At 39.2% G+C, this 14,236-nt stretch overlaps 2 protein-coding genes across 3 annotated transcripts; one reads left to right on the top strand and one right to left on the bottom strand.

The window, feature by feature from the left end:
* Nucleotides 1-31: 31 nt before the first annotated feature.
* On the top strand, nucleotides 32-2,762 carry LOC146525344 (uncharacterized). Its single transcript, XM_085162502.1, has 2 exons — nucleotides 32-1,034; nucleotides 1,132-2,762. The coding sequence occupies exons 1-2, from the start codon at nucleotides 708-710 to the stop codon at nucleotides 2,239-2,241; spliced, it is 1,437 nt and encodes a 478-aa protein (XP_085018628.1). The 5' UTR covers nucleotides 32-707; the 3' UTR covers nucleotides 2,242-2,762.
* Nucleotides 2,763-4,527: 1,765 nt separating this feature from the next.
* On the bottom strand, nucleotides 4,528-13,413 carry cln6a (CLN6 transmembrane ER protein a). Of its 2 annotated transcripts, none has more exons than XM_085162514.1 (7): nucleotides 13,168-13,413; nucleotides 11,197-11,317; nucleotides 10,986-11,084; nucleotides 9,777-9,965; nucleotides 7,892-7,947; nucleotides 6,048-6,170; nucleotides 4,528-5,337 (listed from the first exon to the last, which is right to left on the bottom strand). In XM_085162514.1, the coding sequence occupies exons 1-7, from the start codon at nucleotides 13,212-13,214 to the stop codon at nucleotides 5,067-5,069; spliced, it is 906 nt and encodes a 301-aa protein (XP_085018640.1). In that variant the 5' UTR covers nucleotides 13,215-13,413; the 3' UTR covers nucleotides 4,528-5,066. The 2 variants fall into 2 exon arrangements, with proteins under 2 accessions (XP_085018640.1, XP_085018648.1); XM_085162522.1 differs by lacking the exon at nucleotides 13,168-13,413 and adding an exon at nucleotides 11,608-13,161.
* Nucleotides 13,414-14,236: the final 823 nt, after the last annotated feature.

Here is a 14,236-nt window from a genome sequence, read left to right as displayed (position 1 = left end):
AAAGTATTCGCCTGTAGCAAAAGCCAATACAGGTGCAGGTTTAATACAGGCTATCTGGGACTGTGTTAACACTAGAATTACTGAGCCTTTTTTTTTTCCTGGTGCAAGTCCCTACTACTAGATCTATTAGCCCTGCACAAATTTGCGTAAATCCCCTGAAGACCTAGAATTACTGTACTGACTTTTTTATTTTCTGGTGGAAGTCCCGAGGTGTTAATCACCCCTGCTGAAATTTTCACAGGTCATCAGCTCGATTCTCCTCCTGTTTTTGTTGTGCAAACCACCCATTATCTTTGAGGCCTGGAACATTTGCATTTATTCACTCAGAGTAGCTCAGATCCAAGGCAAGAGAAAAATCTGTTTTACAACCCTACAATGGAGCTGAAGGCCTCTCAGCAGGGTACTAGGAGGTGTTAGGTTCAGGGAATTTATGCAAATTTGCGCAGGGTTAGTAAATGTAGTAGTAGGGACAGCAGGAAAAAAAAGGCTCAATAATTCTAGTGCTAGCACCCCGCTGAGATTTTCACAGGCCTTCAGCTCCATTGTTCTCCTGCTTTTGTTGTGCAAAACACCCTCCCCCAACCAGGAGAGATTTGTGTATGTGTAGGAGTGGCATTGCTTGACTACAGCACAGTGCTGTGCATAAAAGCAGACCGACCAGGAGGGAGAATAATTTCTTCTTAGCATTTCTGAGAACTCACATCACGATGGCCTCCGTATCACTGCGACCCAGGAAGAACCTATCCGCGCAACAGGCTTGGGCCTTGCTTCAGGAAATGGACGAAGCAGATTCTGATGGAGGAGAGGTTTCATTTGTCCAGCAGGCCACTGATACCTCCTCAGAAGAATCTGAAAAGGAGACGGAAGAACCCAACATGCCTCCTCGGAAGAGGCCCCGTGGTACTGCGAAGCCCTGTCTGAGCCAGACGGCAAAAGAAGGCACTGCGTGGGTAGAGGAGGACAATGGAATGCCCAGTGCAGCAGCAAATCGCTCGTGCTTCACTGCGCGAGCTGGACCCACAGAGTCTGCTAAGGTTTGTCATTGCCATGTTACATATGATATTTATATAAACCCATTTAGAGTGAGGTTCATGTAAATTTACCATTCTCTATTTGTTTATCTTCCAACAGCGTAAAATTACAAGTGTGCTCCAAAGCTTCCTTTGCATGTTAGACGTGGGAATGCTGCACACCATCAGAGACTGTACGGTACATCAAGCCCGCAGAACAGAGCCGGACTGGAATTTGTCAGTTCATGAACTGATGGCATTCATTTCAATTCTGTTTGTAAGAGCAATCATGTGTCCCGTTGGTGCCATTGTGGATTGCTGGTCAGAAAGATTTCTGGTGCTAGTAATCAAAGAGACAATGCCCCGAGATAGATTCATTTCAATTATGCAACACCTTCGATTTGATGACAAGGACACGCGGGCAGAACGGGTGAAAACAGACAAATTTGCGGCGATCTCTGACATCTGGACACGCTTCAACGAGAACTGTGCTAAGAGTTTCACTCCAGGAGAACACATGACCATAGATGAACAGCTGTTCCCTACCAAGGTTCGTTGTCCATTCACACAGTATATCGCAACCAAGCCAGACAAATTTGGGATCAAGTTCTGGATGGCCACAGACTTGGACACCAAATATGTCTGCAGTGCATCTCCTTACTTGGGAAAGGACCCCAGTCGTCAGAAGGGAGAGAGGCTGGCAGAGAACGTGGTCATGAAACTGATGGAGCCGTTTTTGGATGATGGGAGAAACGTCACAACGGACAATTTCTTTACTTCACTGTCACTGTCGCACAGACTGCTGCAGCGCAAAACAACGTTACTGGGCACAGTGAATAAAGTCCGGCGTGAACTTCCTCAACTTGCGCGGATGTATTCCGTAAGAGCAGCAACACGCAGGTGGCCAGTAGCAGTTTTCTACAATATGCTGGACCTGGCGGCGGGGAATGCCTACATTTTGTACACGGCATGTACAGGGTGGACAGGCAAAAGAAGATTGTTTTTGAGTCTTCTAGCTCAGGAACTTCGTTGCCGATTCAAGCAGCACAAGGAAATATTAGCACAGCCTGCTGAAGCTGCTGTGCCAGGGACTGGAAAGACAACGCAGTGCCAGGTGCAAGAGAGCTGCAACAGGAATCGCAGCAGGTTTACCTGTGCAACATGTAAGAAATTCACCTGTGCCAAATGCAGGGATGATGAACACTGGGTCTGCAAACGCTGTAAAGTTTGAAACACTTAAAACAAATAAAACAGACTTGTGTACCCATATATTGTGAATGTGTGTCTTTTGTATCGATATGGCAGGAATTTCTGAAGGTTGTAACACAGAGGTTTGACCTGGCTTGGATCTGTGATCTGTGAGTGAGCAAATGCAAATGTGCCAGGCCTCAAGGATAATGGGTGGTTTGCACAACAAAAGCTGGAGGAGAAACAAGCTGACGACCTGTGAAAATCTCAGCAGGGGTGATTAACACCTCGGGATTTGCACCAGAAAATAAAAAAGCCAGTAATTCTAGTAGGTGTTGGGTTTAGGGAAGTTACGCAAATTAGCACAGGTTTAGTAAATCTAGTGTTAAATCCCGTTTAAAAACTAATTTATTCAACATAGCTTTTCCATCTAGTTAGTGTCCCTATTTTATATTTGGTTCAATTTCTTATTTATGTACTTTATCTTTTAGCTATATCTGTTCTTAGTAACTTTGTTCTTATATTCCCTTTTATTGCTGTATAAATAAACAAATAAAGTTGTATTGTATTGTAATTCACAGTGTCCTTAAAAGGCTGGAGGTGCAAAAGACGGGTGTTTGGGTGCAGGCAAAATAGAAAGCCTTCTTACTAAGACATTGTGTGGGATTCGACTAGGTGATACAAGAAGGCGTGAAAAGATGCTAAATCACTTAAGCTGGATCATACGCCAGCCAGTCATATGACCCAGACTGACTGACCAATCAACAGAGAGCCTGTTATTTATGTAATGCTGATGTTTCATGTTAAACTGAGACTTCTTATAGTGGCATCCACTTAAAGATTAGTCAGGTTTAATCTAGTTATTTTAATATTTTGTCATTGTATTGTTATTTTATTTTTACCTTTTATAAATCCATATACACTATACCGCCAAAAGTATTCACTCACCCATCCAAATCATTGAATTCAGGTGTTTCAATCACTTCCACAGCCACATGTGTATAAAATCAAGCAACTATGCATGCAGACTGTTTCTACACACATTTGTGAAAAAATGGGTCGCTCTCAGGAGCTCAATGAGTTCCAGCATGTTACCGTGACATGGTACCTCCTGTGCAACAAGTCCACTCATGAAATTTCCTCTATACTGAATATTCCACAGTCACTGTTAGTGGTATTATAAAAAGAAGAAGCGACTGGAAACAAAAGCAACTCCACGAGGAGAGCGAGGTCAACAGATGCTTAGGCACTTAGTGTGCAGTCGATCACGACAGACCTCCAGACTTCATGTAGCCTTTAGATTAGTTCATGAACAGCGTGTGGAGAGCTTCATGCAATGGGCTTCCATGGCTGAGCAGCTGCATCCAAGCCTTACATCACCATCATAGACAATTTCATGCTGTCAAATACGTAGGAACAGTTTGGGGATGGCACCTTCCTGTTCCAACATGACTGTGCACCAGCGTCCACAAAGACATGGATAAGTGGATAACTTTGGCCTGCACAGAGCCATGGCCTCAACCCAATAGGGGTAAATTAGAGTGGAGACTGCAAGCCAAGGCTTCTCAGTATCTGACCTCACAAATACACTTCTTTAACATTGTTCAAAAAGTCCCATTAACACTCCTGAACTTTGTGGAAAGCCTTTCCAGAAAAGTTGAAGCTGTAATAGCTGCAAAGGGTGGGCCAACATCATATTCAAACCCCATGGATTAAGAATGGGATGTCACTGAAATTCAAATGCATTTGAAGGCAGATGAGTGAATACTTTCTACATTAAAAAAAACACAACTATTATTAAGGGGGGTTTTGTTTGCCATGCAACTAAATTTCTATAAATATGCATATTTTAAGATAAAGCAATATACTTATATACTGTAACTACTTCTTTTTATCTTTTCCGACAGTCAAGAGAGGACCATGTGTAACCATAGCACCTGTTTCTTCAGGGGTGTTAAAGATCAATATTACAGCATTCAGCTGTTAATAGATTGGATTCTTTGAGGTTATGCAAGGTCAGCTCTCTCTTTTTCCATTCAGGTTGCTTCGTGGCACCGTCATATGTCAAATTAATTGAATTCTTTAAAAAGAATTCATTACCAAACATTCCCAAAATGTCAATGCTCCACAGGTGTTTAAGTGGCACTTAATTCATTTGAATTAACAGCGGGGCTTGTGCCTGATCTTAGGGTCCTGTGCAATAGATTTTTAAATGCAACACATCCCCAAGTTATATTTGAATGACTGGTAGCAGTCGTGAAGCAGTGATTGGTTTCTAAGTAAAATAGAACATGTGTAATGGTAATTGAGAGGTAAATAAAGGACCATAGGGGCTCACTTTGTCTTTATTGGCTAAATCCCAGTCCAGTATTTATACCTTTAATTTTAACACATTCCCATTTGGCCAAAATATTTTAAAAATGATGAACAGATTTATTCCCAATTTGCATTAGTGAATTAAACATGTATGACATGAGAATTGCAAAATCTACCCTAATACTGATAACATGATGCATGACAGTGTGCAGTGCTGGTCTCTTTTATGATTTCTCATGCCACAAGATTCAAGCATTAAAAAAAAAATCACATTGCCTAATCAAAGTGAGACAAACAGCGAAACATTTCACATACATCGATATAAAAATCTACAAAGGAGGCAAATTCCCTGCTCAGTACTGGGACAGGAGGCAGAATATCCTTGAGTTGAACAGTGAAAACCAGTGCACATCAATGAGTTTTATTAAGTGCCATAGTTAAGCACAGCTAATGTCTCTGCCACACAAAATTTGAGAAAATGTATTTTTTAAAAAGAAAGAAAAGAGAGCAGTTTCTTTCACTTATAAAAACATACAACACTGGTGAAACCTTTCAGTGGCTCTTCTTTATATGCAAAGTGTAGTAGGACCAGGGCTCCGGCACATAAATGAGCCCGGGGTACTTGTTGCGTAGCACTGGGTCATTCCACAGATAGGCCACCCACAGAGCCACAAGCAACACAGTAACACCGAAACTGTAGAACAGGAACAGACCATTACTGTCGGGGCCAAGTCCTTTATGATGTTGGAATATCACCATAGCAACCATAGCAACGAAGGTGAGGAGGAAAAGTTCAGCGATTTGTCCTTCAGTGACCAAGTACCTAGAAGAAATTTTAAAAAAAGAGACAGGAGAAGTCAGAAAATCAGTGAGAACCAAATACTAAATGTCCAACAAAATATTATTATAAGGAAACTGCAATCTTCATGGAAACATCAATACTGCTGTATATTGCAACAATCCTATTCACATTACTAACTATATTACCGTTTAGATGTCAGATAAGAAAGGTAATTGCTTTTCCAAAATGGCACAGGTTTCTTAGGATTGTCAAAGCTGCTCTCAAGCACATCTATATCTTTCTTTGTGTGTAAAATTCAATTTGGACATTTGTTAGATGTTTGTTTATCTGGTTTAGTCACATGTTCATTTTTGTCAGACTTTTTAGACAGAAAGAAATTGATTTTAGAAATAGGTTAGAAAATACTGGAGTTCAGAATACTAAAGGTCATTTATAAAAGAATTAAAATAGTTTGGAGTGCAGAATAATTGGAGGGACTGTTCATAAGCTATTAACTTCACTTTGTAGTATTGAATGTTTCCCTGGCTTTACTGTGAGCGTGTGAGCGTTAGTTTAGATTATGAAAGTTTTTTGTAATCATCCCAATTAGTGTTAAGCATTTCTTCTCTAAAGCCCATGATTAGACTTCAGATGTCCTTCACAGTTTTCATCACTTTAATAACAACTGAATGTATTCATGGTGAGTTTGTGTGTCTGGTAATCTATGTAGTGTGTCTAAAGGATAGACTGACCAATAGTAGAGAGCGCTTGGTCCCAGCAACAGCCAACCAGCAAGAGGAACCTTTTTCTGTTCTTCACCACTGGAGAAGCAACCAGTGAAGTAGATGAACAGAATGATAAAGAAAGGAATATACCTGGCGAAAAAAAAAAAAGAAGCAAACCCTTATCCTCTGCACAGGATGAACATTATGTTCAAGTACATCTTTATAAACGGGCAATGAAAAATATTATTGAGCTCGGTTCAAGGCTACCTTTAAAACCTAAAAAAAGTAAACAGTATTTAACAAACCACAAAAGCAGAAGGAGAAAAAAACCCATTTCTTTCTCTTTTTGTTATTAAATGTTTAGACGTGATAACGATAATGAGGTCATTTGTTTAACTTAACATCTGCAAGAATTATTAGTACATTTTTAAGCAGTGAATTAAAATGAAAGTGGCAATTTAGCAGAACAGTTGTAAAAATAAATGAATCTAATCGCTGATCAAAGTTACTAAAAACAAGATGGAAAAAAATAAAATAAACTGCATTTTATTTTCAGAGTAAATATTACAGGGATGTGCTGTACATGGTCAGTTAATAACACCTTTGAAATCTATTAAACTGTCAGCTGGTCTCAAGCTAGAGTCTTTCATACCACCCAGAGAGAATTATTATTGGTGGTTCTTATTTGTGTAAATTTAGTCCGACTGTAAATGTTTCATCTCCTGTAAAATGATTATCTCCATTTGGATGAGCCCAAAGGTTTAAAAGGAACATTATTTTCCCATCAGGTCCACTTATTTGCTCCATTAACGGCTTTTATATTATTATATTTGTCAAACTAATTTGGCGAGTACAGCAAGTGACTATATGAGTTTAACATAGTCTCTGCTCATATTCCTGCTTCCTTAACAACTACACAGATTTTTGCATACTATTAGTGTATCACAAATCACATCAGTACTACAATTTATGCTTCCAACTTAGAATTCAAAGGATCCCGGATATGAGTACGAAAGTGCACATATCCAGGTTTGTGTACTCATTTATATTTTCATGTTTAAAAGATTATGTTCTTCATATTAAAACATAAATAAAAGAATATGTATAAAAGTAACCTGTTGGTTTTGGGGCTAAGGCACTGAACAGTTCACAGCTGCACCTTCCCTCGTGTCCTGTCATCTGTCACAAAGCAGTTCAACTCTTCATGAGGCTGCTTATGTAATGCCTGAGCAAAGGAAGCTTAAACACTGCCTCAACTCACTCATCTAATTTCATATGAGTTCTTTGGCAGCACCGGTGAGCAAGGGGGTAAAAAGACAACTACAGTACAGTTCATCCTGCTTCAACATATTAGCAATCTCCCTACTCACCCTCTATCTTCTTTCCAGAACTGCAATACTCAAACCACACCCATATCTGCATTACTGAGCGAACAGCAGACTCGTCCACTGAAAACTGTAATTCCTTTACCTCAGCAGTGAAAATGCAATGCTGGAACATTATGAGGGGAATAAAACATAAACAAACCCATAAAACTAAAAGTCTGTGCAATAATAAGAAATAGCAGGAGAGTTATAACTCTTCTTCATTTTAAAATAAAACCAAGTGATCTGGAAAAATTCTCAGTTTTCCTGCACGTAATAGGATTCATTTTCATTAGGATTCATTAGAGACAAAAACTGGTCACACATTAAAGCTTAATGCTAACTGTGTACAGATTTCCTCAAAATCTCTGCTCTGATTACTTTACTCGCCTTTGTATGTTTTTTCAAAACATATCCATGATAACCCCCCACCCCACCCAAAAAAGGGCAAATTGTGGTTCATAGCGATCCATTTCTGTACATGCAACATAATTATTGTAAACATACCACATTAAGTGTCCCAGGTGTTCGTCATAATAATACAGCAGCTCAAAGGAGTCAATCTGAGGGAGAAGGACCAAATTAAATTCATTAAAACGTTCCCAGACACACAACCTTATGCTACGGTGCCACCTAGTGTTCTGGTGTGTAACGTCAACTTTATTACAGAACTCACAGAGAGCAAAACAAGATTTTAAAAAACAGCTGTGAACAACATTAAGTAATGTAAAAATATAAGAAGACACTGGCTTTACCTGAAGTGACTGTATATTAAAAATGTTATAACTAACTGAAGAAAAGATTTCACAAATCACAACATTTCATGAGATGATGAGTTGTTGAAAGCTGTTGACCCGAGGACTTTAATTATTTGATGAAGCCTCACACACGCACAAAAGCTGCTGATTACAGTTGCCAATGACAGGTATGAAATCTAGAGAAATCCAAGTTCATGTTATTCTCAAATGGCAAAGAGTTGTTGTCTGCATTTCCTAAGATTAAACCATTCAAAGGACTGCAATTAAAATGGTCAAATCTTACAAGTATCTAGGTATCATTATAGATCAGAATTTGTCATTTAACCTCCTAAGACCCGAACTCTTCCACGACATGCATTTTTAATTTCTCTTTGATATTTGGGCTGATTGGGAACTGAGAAATGTAAAAACGAAGAAGAAATTTATTTATTTTTTTACTTAATTTTTGTTTCCAAGAAAAATGAGAGCCACATATGAGGATATTCATTTAAAATTTTGACAGAACAGTAGCAGTATAATGTCCTCGTAAGTGGATATCAGGCCCTTGTAGAGCAGAATTTAGTATTTTGGTTTATATATCCCAAAATGTGATGTCCACATATGTGGACGCCAGGTCCTAGGAGGTTAAAACTCACATTCAAAGGCTTGTGTCCAAGTTGAAACTAAAACTAAGTTACCTTTTTAGAAATCAATCTTGTTTCTCTCTCAAAGTGAGAAAACATTTAAATTGATGCAGCTTTTTTTTTTTCCTTTATTGGATTACAGCGATCTGCTTTTTATGAATGCACCAGTCCAGTACCTAAAGAGATTAGATACTATCTACCATGTTTTATTGTTGGCTGTGGAAATTGTGTACATCACTGTTCTCTGTATGCTGCTGTTAAATGGCCATCTCTGTACAGTATATCCACAGACTTTCCCATTGGTTGGTTTTTAACTATAAATCTCTCCTTGGCTCGTTTCCTCCTATCTGTGTGTTTACATGTGTGTAAACTGCAAATCTTAATGAGACTTATACTTGGATAAATAAAGGAGTATAATAAAAATTGAAAAAAACATATGAAAGTAGAGATCTGGAACATCAGTCAACACCTCAAAGTACTACGCTGAAAGATGAGAGCAAACTTACATTTCTGTAGGCAGTAAATGGGTTTAAACCTCACAATGAAATTCACATGAACTAGTGTAAAAAAATGTTTTTAAAAACCTTCTTTGACTCTCTGTTGGTCTAACTGTGGGGTAAGAAGTTGTGCATCAATCAGATGTTTGAACAACTACAAATGAATCTTGGTTTTGTAATAAATAAGATCCATAGTGATTTCTTCCCCTGGAACCAGCAGGGAAATAAATCAAGAACAAATCAAGCCAGGGTATAAAATCTTAACATGACTGCTGTTGTGCTGCTACATTAACCCACAGTATATAAGTGTTGACAAACACCACACTATCAAAGGTACGATGTTCTGCTTCTGGTCGATGTGACAATAAAAGATGTGATGATGACGATGAAGGAGCAGAGAGAAAAATAAGCTCCACTCCCACACAGCAGGATAAAGTCTGCTGCATCTAAACAGCTGCGGTGACGCTTGTTTCCCACTAAGCCCACCATGGATCTTAGCTGTTTGCCATCTTACCAGTGAAGCTGGTTTAAGGTCTTTGATGATGGGGTTCTCCCTCACTGATAGGTGCAGCTGATAGCCACTCAGGATGAGCCGGTGGTTGATGGAGTCTCCCACCAGGTGGATGCTGGCTCCCATGACGAACGTGATGATGCAGAGGTACACGGCTGTGCGAGACAGCACTCTTGGACTGCGCTCAATCAGCTGAATGGAGCAGAAACAAACATGTATACCTTAAAAGAGTTATTCTGGGGACACCTTTAAGAATGGCTTCAAGCACAGCGCCTGTGTGTCATCTCTGAGACATTTTTTCACACAGCCTACAAGTTAATGTGCTGTTTTTCTTTTCTTGAATATGTTTTTGACTTTATGTAGGTGTGTTTGTGTTTTTATCTATTCAGCTGCACCTGCCTAGTTCTTCCTGTCTCTTAAATATAGATCTGCCTTAAAGGTAATGGATATTACGGGGCAAATAGCTTGTTTCATAACACAACCACACGGATGACCTACATCCTCTAACAAAAGCATGCAACTTGCGTCATTACACTGACTAGAAGTAACACTGTCTCTTTGCCAGTCAGGCGTTGAATTATGGGTTTTTATGTTGGTTTGCAAGAACTTAAATAGTCTGCCTCAAAATGCACATAAGTGGCTACCTGAAAAATCATAACACAAAATTATTACACAACATTTTAACTGATGCAATTCTGATTCCTGAAACTGAGAAAAAAAATTAACCCAAAATGATGTTGGATATAATGTTGCCATGTTGAGTAACAGTCTCTTAAAGCAGGTACTAAACAAGCTCAGTAATCCCTGGAAGGTTTTTCTAACTAGGGCCTGCCCAAAATTAGATTTTTATTGGTGAAAACTAAACTATCAAAAATCAAAACATGGCCAGTAGTCACAACATGCAGAGCAGAAAAGGAATGACGAGATCTGGAATGCTGAAATCTTTGCTTCTCCTAGACTTGAGAGTCTTGAACTGTATAGGAATCACACATAAGCAATAAGATACGAAACATTAAAAGTCAGCACAGATTTCTGTCTGTAAAGCAACAGAAAAACCAGATTGTCCTGATGCAACTGCAGTAAAAGCAATATTGAAATAAAGAGTTACACAGTAGGTTAACTGTTCACATAGAAATTATTCACTGGAGAGAATACAGAAGACCTGATGTTGTCTTCACAATCACTAAGACACTCTGCTGCATTAAGACTTGCCTTGAGCATTAGGAATGGCGTTATGACATTGTAGGCCATGTGGAAATAGTCTCCAGCACTGGGCTTGTTCAGTGGAAACCACTCCAGAGGAAGAATGATCTGAAACATATGTAAGAAAATACTGGTTTCCACTGAAATTGAAAATATTGATGTAACCATCCATTTGCCTTTTTTTCCTTCATTAGATTGAAACCGCACTGAGCCTCCCTACCATAACAATGGGCCTTCCAAAGTCTAATATCCAGTTCTGCACAGTGAGACACAGCCACAGGTCAAAGTGGAAGCGCTGCTTTTTCTTCTGCGCCACATTTTCCTTTGAAACACCAGGAGTGCTGTAAACATACAGTAAGTCATTGTAATAGAGCAAGCATTACCAAAGCAAAGGGCAACACAGCTGCCGAGCACTTAACAGACATGTTACTGCATTTATTTCAGGTTAAGAGCACATGGTTTCCTTACTTGAAGTCGAGTATTTTATATTGATGGTAAAACTACAGTATTTTTAAAATGTTATATTAAAACACAAGTGTATTCTCTTTTCACCCCCCTTGCATCCTCCACTCTTTGATTTCAGAGTAATAATTATGCAGCAGCTGTGAAACTGCTGAACTATCCAACCTGCTGTTTATTGTGTGCAGCTGTGCAATTTCCTGTAGCATGTTGAGCACAGTCCCTATAGTTCAACATATGCACTGGGAAAGCAGGAAGATGAGTGCAGATAAATCCCCCATGGGCTTTCAGCCTTCCTCAAGGATTACAAGCTCCCTTGTAACACCATCAAAACCAGTATTTACTGCAAAGAGTGCTGTGACCATCTGCATCTGCCTGAAATCCTTTTTCTTGCCATCGAGACATACTGCAAAAATTAATGAAGCCACACAATGTTTTTGCAAAACTCAGCTGCTGGGAAACTTTTGCAGCCACTTGTTGGTTTCAGTTCAACATACTGCTGCTAGTAGCAACCACTGCTGATTCAGCTTAAAGCTGTGTCAGTCTAACCTATGTGTCTAGGTTAGACTGATATAACTCATTATATATTATGGAATATATAGAGCCCACTTTGATCTTAAGTGGGCTGGACTAGTGACACTCCCCCTTTCTGTCAATGAAAAAGAAGTTCAGTTGAAGATTTCATCCCTGAGCTTTAATTAATATAAGAAAAAGAAAGGCAATTTCAATGGTACATGTCAGTTTTTCCACGTGATAAAGAAATGCTGCTGTAATATATGAAAGAGATCTTTCAGCTTGACTCTTTGAGCTTAAATTGTAACAACTAAATGTGTGAAATTACAAAAGGAATTGAGGTAGCTCATTGCCCTGTGATTATAAAATTTCACAGGAGTAAGTGAGTCACAAAAACTGGCCAGTTTTTGTGGACCAATTGTAAAAGTTGTAATTACTTTGGTGTAGTAAAGACGCCCATGTTGGAGGGCTTTATTCATAGGAAAACATTCAAAACTTATGCATTTAATAGTCCAAGAATTTATGCCCTCCTTCTCATTTTCCAAAGGATCCAGTAGGCCACAGTGGAGTCTTTGCAGAGCCGATTATGGCCTGTGACGTTTGACAACACTGGTCTAGACCTTTAAGACACAAGTCAGGCTTTATATGACTTAAGGTCTCAAATGCTGTAGTTGCACGTGTTCTTTTCCTATAGCCCCTTTTGATTTTTTGTTTTTGCTTGACCTGATCTATTTTTTCTTCTTTTACATGATTGTGTTTCTGGCCAGATGTCTGAAGACTGAAAACAGACTAGTTACATCCAGATCCGCTACACAGCCAGTGAGATTTTCCAGAGTTAGTCGGTGTTCCTGTCATGTCATCAGGAAGCCTGAAGACAAGAGCGAGGTAAATACAACAACAGGAGCCAGGATTTTGTTTCTACAACATTTGGCTTGAAATAACGCCTAACTGGCGCTATCAAACGGAGCATGCGCGCCTCCTTGTTTTCATTTGTACGTCCAATCATTCACTTGGCGCGCAGTCCAGCCTCCAGCATCTGTTCCTGGATACATGCAGGAGAAGAAGTGATAAGCAGATACTGTACTGTAGAAAACATTTATTCTCGGGGTTTTACAGACGTTCGTTTCTTTAAGCTTTACGCTTTCTGTGTTTATGAACCGACTGCGCTACAGCAAGGCGACGATAACAGCAGCGACATCTTCGTGTTTAGAGTACAAACCTCTTCAGGTGTAAATCCTTGCCTTGACGCTTTCGTACAGTCTGCATCGTTGTTTCCGTGTAGGCCGCCGATGCTCTCGTTTACTATACCTACTCTTAGAGCTCCGTGGTCACAGGTGTGGAAAGCTAGCGGGATTCAACATTTTTGTGTACAGTTAATGGTCACGAGCGCTGTCGCTTCCGGGCTGTCGCCTTGTTTCCGCCCATCAGGAGAATCCACCAATCAAACTGCAGCAAAGACACTAGAAGTGGAGAGGGCACACTTCACCCCGAGTTATGATTTGTAGGCTATGCAGCTCAATTACCAACTTCAGTTTTACGGATTAAAAATTATAAAATGCAATCTTCGAAGCCTGAATAAATAAATAAGCAAATAAGTGAACTTATAAGGACGTTTTTTAGTCATCAAGTTCAAAGTTGTTATAATGAATGTAAGGATTCAGGAGCCACGCACATCGAAATAAAGAATTCTGTGTTTAAATAATGAATTGTATAATAAATTCTGCATTTGTAAATTCAGTTTTGAATTTCCTCATTAAAAAACTGATTTTCAAAGTATTTTTAAAAAAAACTTCATTTCAAAAACCATTTTCGAATTCCAATTTAACTGATTTTCAAAATGCTTTTTAAAATGTCGATTCCACTCCTCATTTCAAAATCCATTTCCCTTTCCTGTTCGCTCACGGATTAGCTCAGGGATTAACATTTGAATTAGCAACTGGATTATATGGAGGGCTCTCGTGGTCCTCCATACAAAAGAGGTTAAATACCAGGAAAACACAGTTTAAAGACATACATGTTAGGTTGACGGGTGTGAATGCGAGGTGGGATTGTTGGTCCTTTGTTAGTGACCTACCCATTGTTTACCCTACCTCTCAAAAAAAAAAAAATGTCCAGCACTCTCACATATTAGGCTGGGCTGATATTCAACCTGATATCAGTATCAACATTGACACATCAGGAAATTATTATGACTACATTACCATATGAGTAAATAACAAGCCTTCAATTTAAACATATCTGTTGTGATTTCTTTTAAATAGCTAAATATTAATGTGTTATCCTGCTGT

Source organism: Neolamprologus multifasciatus, chromosome 1 (assembly GCF_963576455.1).
Source record: "Neolamprologus multifasciatus chromosome 1, fNeoMul1.2, whole genome shotgun sequence".
Classification (NCBI taxonomy): domain Eukaryota; kingdom Metazoa; phylum Chordata; class Actinopteri; order Cichliformes; family Cichlidae; genus Neolamprologus; species Neolamprologus multifasciatus.
This window is presented reverse-complemented; position numbering and strand designations above follow the sequence as displayed.